Source organism: Coccinella septempunctata, chromosome 1 (assembly GCF_907165205.1).
Source record: "Coccinella septempunctata chromosome 1, icCocSept1.1, whole genome shotgun sequence".
In the NCBI taxonomy this organism is placed as follows: Eukaryota; Metazoa; Arthropoda; class Insecta; order Coleoptera; family Coccinellidae; genus Coccinella; species Coccinella septempunctata.
Window position 1 is genome coordinate 1,105,068 of NC_058189.1, and position 17,845 is coordinate 1,122,912.

Sequence of the window (17,845 nt, forward strand, 5' to 3'; positions counted from 1 at the left end):
ATGAATTTGTTCCATAATTTCGACGCGCACTGTATGTCTGATCTGTTGTAAATATTTTGTAAATAAACCATTTTACAGAACCACTGTTGACGAAAAGAAGTACGTAGTAAACCTGGTGTTGTATGAAAGCGTAGAAAAGAACTTCAAACATAACCTTGGAGGATTGGAGATAAAAGTCACCCTAACAAAGAACAAAGAGGAAGAATGGCCCAAACTGTCGAGGAGCAAGAAGCGTTTGAGGAATGTGTACTACATGCTCAGCAAGGAGGAGATGGAAGATAAGGACGACAAGAAATTGTTTTTAGACTTTGGAGAAGAATTCCACATGGAGACTGATAACGAATCTGACGGTGCCATTTTTGACGTTTATACAGACGAGGACAGCGAATACGAACAGGAAATTCCCGATGATATCATAGATCTCTCGTGATTTATTTGACAAATTTGTCAGGACCGTTGACATCCAATCTTGTCAGTATTACGAGTGAATCCCATTCAGTTACTACTTTTTTTTTCATGGAATTTTTTTTATTTTCCAGTTTTTTCTTATTCTTCTATATGTGAGTTTTCAATGAACATGTGATTATTGTGTTATTGTTAAATGAAAGTTTTTATATTTTGTTTGAAGAAATTTTAAAGGATGTGATGTAATAAAATGGGAATCTTTGTACCCTCTTAAGGAAAAATGAAAATTTTCTGATATAATGTTATATTATAATGATCAATTAAGTTTATATATGTAAGACACTGAGACTGTTTTTTATGAAGTTTTAAATATATTTTCATAACAAAAATCACGTGTTATTGATATTACCTGTGAGTAGGCGATCAATACATTATTTTGGTACATATGAAAAACTAACATGAATATTTTATTTAATGTTAACAAAAAATGGTACTTTCATATTTAACGTTCATTGGAAACGTCTCTTTAGATTCAACATTATAGCATCTCGTTGATATTTCACTTCTCTTTCACAAAATCTAGCAAAGATGGCTGGACATTCATAAGCTATTTCTTCGTCACAATGCACTCCATGTGACGAATATCCCCGAGTGAATGAAAATTCACTTTCCGAATTCACTAAAACAAAACACTTTGAAAATCATTTAGAACCACACAAAAAAAAACAACTTACGACACAGAAAATCATTGATTAAACACGTGGTATGAAATGATTTGATGAAAAACTTGGATTTAGATTCGTCGGGTTTTATGCTAAATCTAGCTTTGGCATAGTTCGGCAAATAGGGCCAGTGTGACAGATGTTCCTTATACTGCACAGTGTACTGCCAATGGTTGTAATTGCCATTTTCTTCGATGATTTCAAAATCCTCTCTACAAAAATCATGTTTCAGTTAGTTCGAGGAAAGAGTTGCTCATTTGAAACTTACATTGTGGGATTTAGATATTTCATATTGCTGAAATCTGCAACGTACTCCCACACTTCGTTGGGGTGAGCATTCGGCAAGAATACACTGGCTTTGTAAAGGTAAGTTTTGACTCCCAGCAATAAATAAAGTAAAATTGACGCGGCAATTATACCAATTATTCTAGCGAACTTCCACCGCGTTCTCGTCATCGTGCACTAAATCTAAACAACGAATAGTCTGAGCACCTACAATTTGAAATTCAAATAATTGATCGATAATAAATGCGATGGTTTCTTTTTGAATTTGAAAACACTAGCGTTGAATAATCTTCGTGAACTGAGATAAAAGCTTCATTTCAACTTTTGAGAAAGAATCAGCCGGAAACGCCCACAAAGACGGGCAAGCATTCGGAAACAAATACATGTAAATAATCTGGATAATGTATACCCTCATGCGTTTAGCAGATACGGGCAGTTTTATTAGATTTGAATGAACTACACCGGTCCGAATCTAATTTTAGATTCTGCCATTTTTCTTGAATCATTCGAACGAATATTTCAGATATATAGGATTTTCCATTTTTACACAAATTCATGTTGCAGTTTTCAAACTCTCTAGCTCAGGAAGTTCATGTTGACTCAAAATAAACTTTTTGCTTTTTGCTACTTTTTATCTTGATGTTTTTCCTAACCTAATTGTTTGATGTAGCATGTAGCAAAGAAGAGGTTAATCTTTGGATGTAGATTTTGTCAAGAAGCAGTATATTTTTATTGCAAAGAATGATACTTAATAAAAATACAAAAATAATTGGGAGCAGAGTCATATTAGTACCCTACCAGAAGAAGCATGTACCAAAGTGAGTTCTTTATTTTAACAAAGATTTTGTCAGGTTTGGGTATGTGCTGCTATCAAAAATATGATTCGTGATAGTGATGAGAGGAAAGAAGGATAGACGGGGCTGAATAGTGAATATAGTAATTATTGAGTATAAAACCCCACAATTCCATCTATTGAACTGAGCTGAGCTTTCCTCTTTCAGTAGATTCATTCCATCGGTTATTGCAACATTTTTGAATGAAAAGGGATAATTTCTTAGTCAACATAATAAGATACATGTCCATCTACATATTTATAAGTGCTTACCAAGGATCTAGACTTATTTCTTAAGCATTTTCAGGTATCATACCTGGATGCAATCAGAGGAGTTAAGAAACCTCACTTCATCCGAACAACTATCTCTCGAAGAAGAATATAATATGCAACAATCATGGCTTCTTGATGAAAACAGTAAGTCTTTCATTTGCTTCATGTATATAACATAGACAACTTAATCGGTGTAAGATCCAATAAACTGGCATGCTTTCTAAATTAATTTATCATACATAAAAAATGAGTATATTTCCGAATCTTCAAATTAAATTTTTTCCAGAATGCACATTCATAATATTGGATAAAGAGATCTATACTAATTCTAAAGATGAGATTGTTGCTATGATTGGAGATACGAATTTTTTCTTAACCGATATAAATGGAGTACTTTGCGCTGAGGCTGAAATTATGATCGCAGAAGTAACGAGTCAAGGGAAGAAACGAGGTTGGGATTCAATGTTACATATGTTCCTATATGGCATTGCTTTTATCCACATCAAACATTTCATTGTGAAAATAGGAAACTCCAACTCAAAAAGCATCAGTATGTTCCGGAAAATGGGATTTATTCAGACAAAAGAAGTTGACGTTTTCAATGAGGTAACTATGGAGAAGGATGTAGACTCTAAGTGGATAGAATGGATTGAAAGTCAATTACCTATTCATGGAGTATTAAATGATGAGAAATTCGGGTGATGTTCGATTTTTTATCAATACCTCGTATTAACACTTTAACAGCAATCTCAGTCAATATGACTGAGATAGCTTCAACCTAAGCTGATACAGTCAATATGTTAAATGAACATATTTTCATTCATTCGGTTGAAAAACCATGGATGAATAATGGGGAATTCTCCTCAATTTGAGTTATCAATGCATATGAAAGTTTAAACTGAATAATTATGAGTTTCATTCATGAATTTATCGAATTCACCACGGAAACTATTCAAAATCAATCTTCAAATATGGGGTTTTAAAATTTAAATGGCTTTGTTTCAAGTTTAACTGGCAACAGCGCCTACTAGAAAATAAAAAGAACAATGTCCGATCAGCTTGTTCATAAAATAACAGCTGTTTATTCACAGCCATCATAAGGCGTGTACTTACTGGCGAGCCTCAACAGCAATCGGCCATAAAAATCCCATAAAATTTTACGACCTTCCTCGTTCGTCGTAGACTTCATAGACAGCCATCTTTGTCTATCTTGTCAAGATAATGTATTTGCTGCCCTTTATTATCAACGCATATTTCAGTCGACGTTTCCAGCTTGTGCAATTGACACAAAACGCTTTAAATTTTATATACCCATTTTTATTTTTCATTTTTGAGTACTTAAATCAATTTTTTTGGGAAATGGTTGAAATGGTTATTTTAAAATGTGACGTTTTGAAGATATTTCATAAAAAATACATCATTTTTGTAAGAAGGAGTATTCCCTATTGTGATGTTTATATGCTTTGTTAGAAAATCGGTACAATGATGCTGCATTGAAAATATTTCAGTATATCAGAGGTAAGGTGTGTTAAGTCCAATGTAACGACGTTTCCGCACTTGTCTCGAGCGCCACCTATTCTTTAAAGGGAAAAATAGCAAACCAAACCTGGGAGCTTTGAGTCGAAGACAAGGTTTCTTGTTATCTAGGAGGTTAGTGGGAACCAGTGAAAAAAAAAATCATAGTTCAAAACTTTTATTCGCTGACTCGCAATAAGAAACACAATACGCACTATTACACAACTCTTAAAATCCACCGTTTCACTGGGAGATAAACTAGATCACAGTGCAATAGGTGACATAGAAACTGTCTTTTTTCAATTCTTGGAATTACATACAAACAGCAACAGCAAAGGTGGTGAATTCACGGAGTGAGTTGAAAGAAAAGGGGATCAGATCTCAAACGCGCCACGGGTGTTACGGATTCGTTCTTCAGCCAAAACCAAGACTCACACTTAACGAGCAATGAATTCGGAACTCAGCAGGGTTAGGGTTCGAGCAAGACGACACAAAAATAAGGCGGTTCACCTCTGAGTGCTTTCTGTTCCCCCTGGGTTTACACACCAGCAGAAATTCGTACTTTCGTACCAACAGAAGGGGCTGGACACTGGCAAGTTAAGAAAAAAGGAAAGGCAGTCCACCCCTGAGGAGCGAGATCGTTCTGCTCCCCCGGGTTTTCACACCAGCAGTACTAACAGTAAGGGTACAACACAAATTGTGGCAAAGGATAGGTGGAGGATAGGAGGAGGATCTTATCTCTGGACACTGGGAGGCTCGTCTAGAGGGTCGGTTTCAACAATTGCCCTTGCACCGGTGGACTCCTTTGTAATTTACTATAACGGTAACAAAAAAAAAAATGAATGATAGCCGAATTACGAAAAAGTTGAACGGTGAGGAATCCCGGCTACGAAGTTAAGTTGGGCGTACCCTGGCAGCAATCTGCGGACTCGGTTATCTCCCAAATTTAGGATATTTTCCACTGTGCTACATCGTTTTTCAGGATTGACAAAGGAATAAAGACGGTCCGGAATCCTGGATTGAATTAAAAATCAAAACGAAGATATTCTATAATGAATAAAAAATAAATTTTTCGGTGAAGGTATTATTGAGTATTCATTGATTGTTTGAGCAAACCGTAAATATTCTGAATATCGAGGTTATATAGCGAATTCCATGGGTAGTTCTCACTAAGTGCATAATTCCAAAAGATCTAAACTTAACATCACCAATTGAATTTGAAATTATCGCAGATTCCATTGGTTGAACTGGTACCTAAGCATTGAGTCCATATTATAAACTCCGTGTTTTAAAATATCCTGATCTAGTGCAATATTAGTATACCAATGGAATTCGCTATCAGTGAAACTCGATAATTCATTGAAGTTTTAAATTTTTTGTTTGCATTTATTATTTCGTAAGATAGACAAGTACATTCCTGAAAATGTGACTTAAAACGCCTTACCTCCGAGTATATCGTGCAATAGTGCTGCCATTTGAAAAATAAAATGACGGAAATAAAATGCGCTGTTTCCTCATAATACCTTCGATACTTGAATTGTACTGAGCTCTTAATTTCTGTTGAGATGTGGAAAATTAAAGTGATCTCCAATACTAAACAAAAGGAAATGTATTATGAAAAAATTCCTATTGCTTTAGATGGGGACACGGTTTTTTAAGAATGAATGAAATAATGGCCCCAAATCATCCTTTATTTTGAGATGAAAACCTACATGTTAATATAAGTATGAGTAAGCACAAATGATTAAGAATCAAATTATGTCATCGATGAACAATCTCAGAGGAAATAATTCATTGACAACATAACTTTATAACATCTTTCCTTAAGCTACACTTCAATCTAAACTTGAAGCAAAATATACAAGAAACAGAAATTGGATCAACATTTAAATACAGAATTTCCATACAACAATTTCAATTGATTAGACCTTTTGCTTTGAATAAATCACGCATCAATCCCTTCAAGTATTTGATTTCTCGCTTGATATCTGTTATTTGATTGGTCAGTTTTTCTCCTTGTTGTACGAGTTGTTTTTCTTCCGATAGTATCCCTTCCACTTCGGCCTTTTTCTTCAAGCGATAGCGTGTCGCAGCGTTTTTATTTTGTTCCTTTTTTCGTGATTTCTTGTCTTCAACAGTGCGTGAATAGGGCTTCGAACGTTTGCGTGTGTGAGTCTTAACATCGCTTGGAGGTTGGTTTAGATTGTCAATTGGTTCCGGTACCCATTCTGGATCGCTTGAAGAGCAAGAGTCTTCGTAACTGCTGTTACTGCAGCTGTTGCTGCAAGGAGAAGATGGTCCGCTGCTCCATTGCATGTTCTCGACACGGCTTCGTACCAATTCATCTACCACTGCAAGCTCGTGCGCAATGTCAGGTTGAGGGGTCACCACTTCAGGGTAGTCAACCTGTTGGTAAACGAGAACGTTGTCGAGAGGCTGCTTATCAGGTACAATACCAGAAGATGCTTGTTCGTGCTGGAAAACTTGGAATATCGGTGCTTGTGTCGCCACTAGTGGTTTTAGGGTGGTCAACATGGTAGTCTCGCTAGGGGGGCTCTGCGGTGGTGTAAGAATGGTGGTTGCAGGTGCGCATTCGATCATGTCGCACATGGGGACAGAGTCGAACTCGCTCAAGATCATGGACTTGGACGGAGCCTTGAAGTTTTCAACCTTCACCGGATAGCGGGACTGATCCAATTCGTCCAGGACGGGCAGCATCTTCACATCGAGAAAGAAAGGTTCTGAAACATGGAGGAAATCACTGTTAAAAGATGAAAACTGTAGGGTAGTCTAAAAAATTTTTGTCAAACAAAAAAAAATGCAGATTATGGCAGAGTAAACTCACAAAAAAACGACAGGAACTTTTCAAATATATAAGAATTGTAATCTTCCAAATTAATATCAAAAGAAATCTTTTTGCAAGCAATGAGCGTTTCCCACAGGAGTTTTAAGAATTTGTTGGAATTTTTGTCAGATCTATCTATTCGTGAACTCTTTAACAGATAATAATGAGGTTTAATAAAACAAACTAAACAAATATTTTAACAGTAAGATCAAAAGAAACGCTTTTCCTATACTATTTTTTCCGATTCGGCCCTGATAAAAATATATAGCCATTTTAAGTTTTCATAATGAGCTATGGCACCCCTGGAAAAACAAAATTTCCTTCAGAATAACTAGCTAAATCTGTGACACTACACATCTGTAGATATTTTAAACAGAGTTGTATTCGGCCAAAGTACCCAATTTTTCAAATTTCACAGATACTTTTTTAATTTTTGAACATAAAATTTCTCGAAAACAGCACATTATACGAGAAAATATGAAGAATACTTTTATCTTACAAAACGTTCAAATATTCATTAGATAGCGTTAGTTTCAACAATTGGGTTCTTTGAATTTTTGGTATTTTTATGGTAAGGGTCACGTGGGTGATATCTTGTGTTCGAAAAAGATTAATCAAATAAATAAAAAACCATATTCCGAAATTCATTTCATTCGATGAAACCGATTGTGGAATGGACTTAGAAATACCTTTTTTTATGGTTTTTCAACAGCCGGTATCTTTTAAGACGAGCTGATTTAGATAAAATGGTAAAGGAAAAAAGTGTTTCTTTTGATCTCAGGAATCTACTGTTAAAATATTTGTACGAGTAAAAGACTCACCCTGCATAGTACATAATTGATTAATTGATTACATTGATTGCTACAGAATAATGTGGGTGTAGCAATGTATATATTCAATTTATTATTTCAAAAGAGGAAGAGATAATGCATAAATAATAATCTCATGAACAAACGGCGAGTATGGAATATTCAAGTCGGCAAATAGAAACATTTTGTACTAAAATAGAAAAGTAACAGGAGCGCGAAAAAGAATTAATTAACCTATTTGAGTAAAAGTAGAAGTCCTCGTTACCAAGGTGGGGTTGATATTCATTAGAAATCAAAGAGGAAATGAAACAGTTGGAAGCTTTGATTTATTGTATGCTTGTAAAATATCTTGTAAATCGAAGGTTTTTAAGGACGCCTTGTTTCCGCTTCTCGATAGGAAAACTTGACGATAAAACTGTAAAATGTAACAATAGTTTCGCCTATAAATCATTTATAGGTCATAAAGTTTCTCCTCAAATTTAAAGAAATTTCGCAGTGTGTCACAGCTTAGTGTGTTTTCCGACATTTTTACCCTGGATTCAAGAAGATTCCTTATATCTATATCTGTAGGTTTATCTGGTATAATCTAGTGAAATAATACTTTTCAAAAATGGTCGAGAAAATCGTTAATTTACAATAAATTTCGATAGTTTTCCCGCCATTTGTTTACTTTTGCTTTATGGAATTACTGTTACTTTTTGCTTTCAAATATTCGGATGAATTGATTGGTCAGTGTTGAGTTGAATACTCTGCCAATAAATTAGCGTTCATATTTTGGTGTAGGTACTCGTTTATTATGGTTTGTGATTTCAAATAGTGTTGTTCTTGGTTCATATATGTCCATAACGGTCGATGAACCGATAAAAGGTCGGAACATAAGAATTACCATTCTCTATTTCGATAGTTGCAACATTCCTTGTGTTTATGCTGTTAACCGTTAGTAACATATTCGATCCGACACTTTCGTTTATGTGGGTTAATATGGGAAACGCCTGACTGGTTCGATGATATACGCCAGTACTAATACAATAAAACTGCATTTTTCCAATCATGATTGAAGCCAGTGTTTCAGTGAGTGATCCATTCTAGAAAATATTGAATGGAACTAAATCATAAAGTTCAATATGTGGAAATTTGATGTGAAACTTCCTTCGAAAAAGGTTCTTATGGAAATTATCCTTAAAGGAATGTTTTCATCGACTGATTGGAGTGAAAGGTTAATTAAACAAGAGGACAGAGATATGGAACTGGTACGGACGAGTCAAAGGGGGAATTAATCGCAATGAACATTGCCATCAAATCGGCGAAATTATAGATTCGAAGAATCGATTAACCGCATCCCAGACAGGGGCATTTGAACTCGTAAGGCTTGGTACACGCGTCAAGATTTTCATTGGGAAAAAATGATCCCCTTTGAAACGGTCATAGCAAGATTTTCATTGGGAAAAAATGATCCCCTTTGAAACGGTCATAGCTGACCGTTCTAGTGCAATAAGTTTCGTGAATCGTTTGGACAAAAAGTCATCCACATGGTTTACTGATGGATCAAAATCAGAGAGAAGCACCGGCATGAGCTATATGGACCTAATCTGAGGATCTCTAAAGCCCTGGGAAGTGAACCCTCTATTTTACAAGACACTGGCTGCATACGTATGCGCCCCTCAAAGGGGCGCATATCTATATAGCCAGTGACAGCCAGGCCTCGCCGAGGTACCTGAAATGACACTGCCAGGGATCTCTGCTGACATAGGAGTGCCGTAATACCATAAAGCAACTGGCCAGAGGCAATAAAGTGACTATACTATGGGTACCAGGGCATTGTGGTGTTGAAGGAAATGAAAAAGCCGATGAACTTGCCAAAAGAGCATCAACACTTGCTGTACCTGAGCTTTTCTGTGGTCTTGGAAAAGACCAATGTAAGGCAGCGGTTGGCGTTGAACAACAGAATAACCCTCAGAAGAAACAGTCCTGGACTTACTCAGTCAAAGAAATTCGTGATGATTTCACCGACCTACAACAGAAAGCTGCTGAAGCTGCCACGAGCTGAGATTCGGGTGATGGTGGGACTGCTGACTGGGCACAGGGAAAGACAGCAGATTAGATGTGTAGGCTCTGTGGATCAGAAGCAGAAACAGCTGAAAACATGGTGTCCAAAGCTGGCTGGCCTAAGAATCATTCATATAGGGACACCGTTCCTGGATACTCACGAGGCAACGGCCAAAGCTCCTAAGGATGTTGTCGGTTTTATCAACACCATTGACGAGCTCCTTGGGTTACTATGAAGGAGTAGGATAAAGAACAAAAGATCCACATGGTCGCAGTTGCCAAAAAGGTAACCGAGCCACAACGACCCTGATTCAAATAATAATAAATGAACGTGTTAGTTTTAGCTGCGTTTAAAACTTGTAGTTTCAACAGTTGTGTGTTTCCGATAAGAATTTCGTTTATTTCTCCATGGTCCTAAAGGCTTGATGGAAGTGTGTTCTACAAACATTCAAGTTCGAAACCAACCAAGTTATTTGTAGTAGTTAACCGACCAGCTAAATGACAATTCTGAGTATTCAACTTCAACGGGATCATGCTTGGATTGGAGTGTGTACCAACCTTACAATAAGAAAGTTATGCTCGTTTGGGAAAACTGCAAACAGGTTCAAGAAATCAAGGAATTCCCTGATATGTTGATTCCAGGTAGAAGTTCACTAGATAAACCAAATAAACTGGGAAAACCCGAAGAGACATAACAACAGCACATTGGCATTCTTAATTTTCCTGCAAAACTATAATTGTTTGGGAGTAAAATTAGTATAATTGCCCATTTTTTTGATTATGTCGATGCCAGATTAATTAACACGAATTTATTGTAAGTCAATGATCAATTTCTTAAGATAATGATCGTTTACAACGCTCTCACCTAACCATTACTATCAATACAGCTTCTTTGATTTCTTTTTTTTTTTGGTTCATCGCGATTTGTATGATATTTTACATTCTTTGAAACCCCAACGTCTTTTAAATGTATTATCGATGAATAAAGGCGATAAACGTCTCAAATGCTCGTGTGTGGGTGTCCTAAAATTGAAAAATTTTATAGGATATGAATATTTGAAGATTGAAAGTTTTCGCTGCAGTTTTCATAATTTTTTTTCGCATTGTATTTTATTGTGTGAGCTCATCACAACAAGTAACGATCTGAAGTGGATAGTCATTCATAAAAATTTTCCATTTTATGAATGAAAATCTCAAGTGGGAAAAGTTGTGATCAATAGACAATGGCACGTATCCAGGAAGGAATTCAGAAAGCAAGATATGTTGACTCTCGTATTTTGCAGTTTATTTTTAAATATGTGTAGAAACACTGATAACAAAACTATATCAACCCGGAAATAATATTAAAATAGATATGATAAAAAATTCGAAGAATCCCATTCACTAAAAAAATCGTGATTTGATGTTCTTCCATATTTAGAATACAGATCAAGGCGATTAAAAACGCGATAATCAATGGATATGAGAACTGGCAGCTCAATTGGTTTTTTGTTTTTCACACATAACCATCCATTCCTTCACGAAAATATTTAAAGCATTCCGAGAGTTCTAAACTTACACATGGTTTACCTCATTCGAGTTTTAAAAGCATTGTGCACAATGCCACAAAAAACTTTTCAACAATTTGATTACTCTTCACATATTTTATTGATAGAGAAAAACTGTTTCAATAATGAATGGAAATTTAAGCTTTCTCTTCCTTGATTTCTGCTAATTCAAAACATAAAGATACTTGACATCCTATCATGAATGTTTAAAGTAATAATTCCTAAACTACATCGTTTAACCCTGATACATTATTCATAAACATCGCGAATCTCAATTAATTAAGTCCAGAACCAAGAGTCAATGTTGCAAGTTTATCGAAAACAACGTGTCTAGGAAGTTAATGGATTATTTCCATCATCTACTTCCAGATATCTTTCGACCTCGCGATTTCGTTGATTAGATACAGAAAGGAGTACAGAAGAGAAACTTTTCGCATTAAATATTCCAGAAATCTGTAACAATAACCTTCGTGAAGTTATTCGCTTTTTTACCTTGGGTGGAAAGATACCATTCAGTTGATTAATATTATTGGAAATCAACAACGAATAAAGTTTTTGTTTACAGCTTCGTGAACATTACTCATTTATTCTGCTAACTGATTTACGATTACAATTTGCAATGTACTCCGTTATTATGTACCCTACCAAATGTTCTGAAGATTTGTTTGATATCAATCGAATTTGAAAACGAAAATCATGAGTAAAATTAAACTGAGAAACTATTGGAGTAGCATCTTCAGGTGGGTGAAGGTACACACAAAGATAATTATTAGGTTGAAGCAGCACTAAACTGATAAATAATTTATTTTCTTCATTTCTCACTTCTTTTTTAATTGCGAAGTATACAACACAGTACCTATATGTATTTATTTTTTCTTGTTTTCTTCAAGCAGCACTACTGAAAAATGCCTCAGCAAAATAGCAAGTATTTAAGACCTTGACCAAATGAGTACCGTGGGTCTAGACTCTATGAAGAAGAAGAGTATGGGCTTCACCAATGTGGTTACAGTTGGGTTGGATGAATAATATTCATGTGAGTTTGAAGTCTTCTTCATAACAATTCATGTTGAGGTAGGAAGCAATGTTAATTTACTGATAATGTAGGCGTGCAAAGAATAAACTTCAATAGTACCCGACCATAAAGGTAACAATCATATTGTAAGAGATTCATACTTCGAATAAAGTATGCAGAGTGGCGGATTTGCTTTGAGGTCAAGTAGGCCCGGGCCTAGGGCCCAATTCAAAGTAGCTTCACAGAGTGAGTAAGAATTATTTGTTTAAATTCAACATTCTTCATAACTAAGGGCCTAGGTTGACCAAAACTGTTAAGTTAATCCGCCACTGAGTATGCCAGAGCGTTTCTAAAAATAAAGCGTAGTATTCAGGTTGGTTCTAAATACTATAACCCAGATACAGAAGATATTATTATCTATTGTCACGTAAAACTCCAAAGTTAAGCTAAAAAAATTCAGGCTGGGAATACTTTAGAACAATAGACCTCCAACTGAACTCCTTTCTAATATAATAGGAAATACAACCCTTTGAACTATCTATTATCTCATTTCTTTATCCTTCCGTTAAAAAAAAACGATATCACGTTCACCTTCAATTTGCTTCCGTCTGCAGGCCAATCTTCACTCAAATTAATATACGTTCGTTTAATGCTCCCATAACAGGTTGAGTATCCAAAAGTTTGGCTAATACGGTTTTATCAAAAGATACAGGCCGTTGAAACACCATATTTTTCCTTATAACTTCAACTTCACTCATTATCTATGCTACGCCTCTGTTCTGTCAGTGAACTTGACATTGCCACCTTCTACGTCATCACCCTTCCAAACAGTTTTGAACTGAATTGCACCTCCCTGGATTCAACAAGGTCTACGCCGGGATTTTCGTATAAAACTTCATCTATTCTTATTATTTTTTGGAAAGAAAACTCATTAAAAAGAAAACAAGGAAATAAGCACAAAAGAACGAATGTATAATTATTAATAGTGAGATTGACTGAAAAAAACTTCATGAGATTCCAACTTCGGCTAAAAATACACAATATCGGTGTAGAAAGTGAGGCGTGTACCGAATGATCGGGTTTATATAATTTGTTTATGTGTAGTTTAATCCATCGGAATCAGTCGAGGTGATCTGGTATGCATAACGTCGTATATTATCGATATTTTCCACATAGTTGTACGAAAACTAGTTCTGCAAACATTGCTCAAGGAATTAATTAAAATATCGCGATTGCGACATATTCCCGACGAATGTCTTGCATTTCTATAGATGATAAATTATTGCGGTTTCGTGCGAAAAAAAAACAACCTGCGTAAATGAATACATCAGATTGGTCACCTTTCTAAAATCGATATGACCAGATTGTCGGAATTGGAATTATCATGGGTAGGCAAGCGAAACCGAAAAGTTATAATGGTGTCTCGGAGGCGATAAAATTTGTTTCAGATTATATATAGCAATAATGAATGTTAAGAAAGATAGGGGCATTATCGAACAAAAGTAATTCAAGAGAACTGAGCGCCATGAAGCATAGGTTCAGACGGCACCGTATACTTGATTTCATTGAATATACAGAGTGAGTCTTTGACTTGTATGTATATTTTAACAGTAGATTCTTGAAGTCAAAAGAAACACTTTTTTCCCATAACATTTTTTCCGATTCGGCCCTGATAAAAATATATAGCCATTTTAAGTTTTCATAATAACCTGTGCCAACCCTGGAAAAACAAAATTACCTTCAGAATAACTAGCTAAATCTGAGCACTACAAATCTGTAGATCTTTTAAACAGAGGTGTATTCAGCCAAAGTACCCAATGGTACAAATTTCACAGATTCTTTTTAATTTTTGAACATCAAATTACTCGAAAATATGAAGAATACTTTCATTTTACAAAACGTTCAAATTTTCATTAGATAGCGTCCGACTCAGTTTCAAGAGTTGGGTTCTTTGAATTTATGGTATTTTTATGGTTCGTAATGATCATAATCAGAAAATTGGAAGACGTGGATGATATCTTGTATTCGAAAAAAAAAAATCAAATAAATGAAAAACTATCTTCAGAAATTTATTTCATTCGATAGAACCGTTTGTGAGATAGAACTAAAAATAATATTTTTTTTATTGTTTCTCAACAACCTGTATTTTTTAAACCGAGCCGATTCGAAAAAAATGGTAAAGGAAAAAAATGTTTCTTTTGACCTCAAGAATCCACTCTTAATATATTTGTACGAGTCAAAGACTCACCCTGAATATACTGTTAAATTTTGAGACTGTTTCAAAGGTTTCCATTTTTTCTTCACCAATTTAATTTAATTATTTTATATTATTATATTTAATTATCCAACTTAATCTTTTGACCATTTTTTTAGTTTCACACTTCAACGTACAGTTTTATAATCGAGTTAAAAGTCAATGTAGGCTTGAAGCTTTTTTAGGGTCATTTTTACAGCCAGTTTCATAATCAAATTTGAGGCCCCTTTAAGCTTAAAGCTTCCTTTAGAATCATTTTTGCTAGGACTAACGTTCAGTTTCATAATCAAATTTGAAATCACTTTAAGCTTAAAGCTTCCTTTAATGTCATTTTAACGGCCGGTTTCATAATCAAACCTAAAGTCCCTTTAATTTTAAGGCTTCCTTTAACCAGTTTCATAATCGAATTCAAAGTCACTTTAAGCTTAAAGGTTCCTTTAGCGTCCTTTTTAGTAGGGTTAAAGGAAGCTTTAATATTAAAGCGACTTCAGGTTCAATTATGAAACTGGCCGTGAAAATGACAGTAAAGGAAGCTTAAAGTGACGTTTAATTCGATTATGAAACTGGACGTTAGTAGGGTTAAAGGAAGCTTTATAATTAAAGGGACTTTAGGGTTCATTATGAAACCGGCCGTTACACACGTCCAGATCATAATCAAATTTAAAGTCACTTTAAGCTTACTTTACTGTCATTTTAACGTCCAGTTTCATAATAAAATTTAATGTCACTTTAAGTTTAAAGCTTCCTTTACTGTCATTTTTATGGCCGGTTTTATAATCAAACCTAAAGTCCCTTTAATTTTAAAGCTTCCTTTAACACTACAACGTCCAGTTTCATAATCAAATGTAAAGTCACTTTAAGCTTGAAGCTTCCTTTACTGTCATTTTTAGAAGGGTTAAAGGAAGATTTAAAATTAAAGCGACTTTAGGTTTGATTATAAAACCGGCCGTTAAAATGACACTAAAGGAAGCTTTAAGCTTAAAGTGACTTTAAATTTGATTATGAAACTGGACGTTAGTAGGGTTAAAGGAAGCTTTAAAATTAAAGCGACTTTAGGTTTAATTATGAAACCGGCTGTTAATAGGGTTAAAGGAAGCTTTAAAATTGAAGGGGCTTTAGGTTTGATTATGAAACTAGCCGTAAAGAAAGCTTTAAAATTAAAGGGATTTCAAATTAAATTATGCAACAGGCCGATAGTAGGTTTAAAGGCAACTTTAAAATTAAAGAGACTTCAAGTTTGATTATGAAACTGGCCGTAAGATGAAACTTCATTTTTATTATTTGTAGTACAAAATCAGTTCACTCAAAATAGTCAAAGTAGTTTCAAAGAGATATACTGCGACACAAAATTCGAATTATCATACTACATATTTGTATAACGGAGTTAAGCTTGAGCAGTAAAGAGTGTTATAAGAAGTAGGTATACTTATTTTGAGTTTCATAAGTCTTGCGTCAATTTTTTTATAGTAGGATGATTTTAGTCGTTTTTTGAAATCTTATTATTTTGAAGATCACGACTCATTCATTTCCGTCCTATTGACAATCATTTGTTTTATTTTTGAACTAATTTCGTACAGGATACTTTATATATAGTAGGAGATAAACCGTCCTGACTACATAATAGATTAGATACATAAAATAGAATTTCTGATATTTATCGTACCGAAAATCGGTTAAGGTTATCTACAGTAGGAAAAAAGATTACATCGAATGATCTTGATTTGATACTGATTTTGTCTGGAGAAAATCTGCCTATGAAACGCACGGTCAAGGATCTAGTTTGATGAATGAATTTTTCGTGATAACTTCATATGAGGAACACCTGTTGAAGCGATTCGGTGAATTGATAAAATTTCGAATGAAAGGTTATAATTGTACTCCATCCATTACAGGAAATGAGATTAAATTTCAAGAGTCAATTAAAAACTTATGAGATGTCTTGATACTTTCTCAATATTAAAACTTTCGTTCTTCCTTCCTTTCTTCCAATAAAAATTTTTTTTAATAGCGTGAAGGTTCATGTTATCCAGGGTTATGGAAATATTAATCCAAACATCGAGTAGGCAGTGGTAAACAATAAAGAATTGAAGAAGTTTCAATCGGAAGATCGTGGTGTCAAAGTCTAATTGATAAAACGCATAATGTAAATCTTTTGTTTCGAACAGAGATAGCTGCTCGGATCGTTAACAGATCGAACTATTTTGTTCCACTTCTGTGTCGATAAATCACATTACCATTTTTTCCGAATCGGCTCGGTTTAAAAGATACAGGCTGTTGAAAAACCATGAAAAACGCTAAGAACTACTAACTAAAACATAACTAATCAGATTGTTCCTTTCTTAGTTCTTAGTAACGCTGCATTAACCGACCCTTGGTCCTCGTGGAAACCTTTTTATTAGTTTGAACTGATTTTCAAGCTACTACGTGTTTACCACGTTACCGATTCAGCAATAATCTCAAGGTTACTCCGATCGGAATATGTGAATTAATATTGTTCTTACAAAGCAGCGACTCGCATTGTGGAGCGTGAAATGGAAGACCTTGAGAATCGACAACTGCCCGCTAGAATGGATTTTTTTCGTTGATCTATTCTAGTCGGAAGAATTTTTTTACGACCGTCGAAGGCAATCAACGTATTCAGGTTTGTGTGTAAATAATTATTTTCGGCGTTTTGTCGTAGTAAAACGGTCCCGCGGTTTGTCTATGAATGGGCGAAGCCTTCGAAAAAAGGAAGTGATTGAGGAGAGCACACTGTGATGAGAATCAATATTTCAACAAAGAGGAAATCGCGTATTTTTGGTGTCATACTGCCGACATGGAAATTGCGGCACTGAGAAAGAGAACATGACAGCGATTCTTGTATGATATATATTGAGTGAGTCTTTGACTCGTACAAATATTTTAACAGTAGATTCTCGAGGTCAAAAGGAACAATTTTTTCAAATACCATTTTTTCCGATTCTGCCCTGATAGAAAGATATAGCCATTTTAAGTTTTCATAATGAGCCATGCCACCCCTGGAGAATAACAAGCTAGATCTATGACACTGCACATCTGTGGATCTATATTCATTTCATTCGATAAAACCGTTTATGAGATGAACTAAAAATACCGTTTTTTTTTTTTTTTGGTTTTTCAACAGCCTGTATCTTTTAAACCAACCGGAAAAATTGTAAAGGAAAGCAGTGTTTCTCAAGACCTCAAGAATCTGCTGTTAAAATATTTGTACGAGTCAAAGATTTACCCTGAATATACACTGCGCAAAAAAATTAACGCACATTCTGAAAATCTCAATTTTAA

At 34.9% G+C, this 17,845-nt stretch overlaps 4 protein-coding genes across 6 annotated transcripts in view; 2 read left to right on the top strand and 2 right to left on the bottom strand.

Moving 5' to 3' along the window:
• LOC123320971 (putative ATP-dependent RNA helicase TDRD12) overlaps window positions 1-794 on the top strand; it is a 31,710-nt gene extending 30,916 nt beyond the window's left edge. Inside the window, exon 18 of the mRNA XM_044908475.1 lies at window positions 79-794. Within this exon, the coding sequence (XP_044764410.1) occupies window positions 79-430 (352 nt within the window). The 3' untranslated portion in view covers window positions 431-794. The remainder of the gene's footprint in view (window positions 1-78) is intronic.
• On the bottom strand, window positions 693-2,053 carry LOC123320979. Its single transcript, XM_044908482.1, has 3 exons — window positions 1,396-2,053; window positions 1,140-1,339; window positions 693-1,084 (listed from the first exon to the last, which is right to left on the bottom strand). The coding sequence occupies exons 1-3, from the start codon at window positions 1,581-1,583 to the stop codon at window positions 915-917; spliced, it is 558 nt and encodes a 185-aa protein (XP_044764417.1). The 5' UTR covers window positions 1,584-2,053; the 3' UTR covers window positions 693-914.
• A 40-nt stretch (window positions 2,054-2,093) lies between these two features.
• On the top strand, window positions 2,094-12,690 carry LOC123321003 (N-acetyltransferase 9-like protein). 3 transcript variants are annotated; one of them, XM_044908512.1, is made up of 4 exons: window positions 2,094-2,230; window positions 2,552-2,661; window positions 2,804-3,123; window positions 12,170-12,690. In XM_044908512.1, the coding sequence occupies exons 1-4, from the start codon at window positions 2,154-2,156 to the stop codon at window positions 12,179-12,181; spliced, it is 519 nt and encodes a 172-aa protein (XP_044764447.1). In that variant the 5' UTR covers window positions 2,094-2,153; the 3' UTR covers window positions 12,182-12,690. The 3 variants fall into 3 exon arrangements, with proteins under 3 accessions (XP_044764447.1, XP_044764454.1, XP_044764442.1); XM_044908519.1 differs by having other exon boundaries at window positions 12,173-12,690; XM_044908507.1 differs by lacking the exon at window positions 12,170-12,690 and having other exon boundaries at window positions 2,804-3,338.
• Window positions 5,710-17,845, bottom strand: part of LOC123320993 (activating transcription factor of chaperone) — a 30,284-nt gene continuing 18,148 nt past the window's right edge. Inside the window, exon 4 of the mRNA XM_044908497.1 lies at window positions 5,710-6,773. Within this exon, the coding sequence (XP_044764432.1) occupies window positions 5,947-6,773 (827 nt within the window). The 3' untranslated portion in view covers window positions 5,710-5,946. The remainder of the gene's footprint in view (window positions 6,774-17,845) is intronic.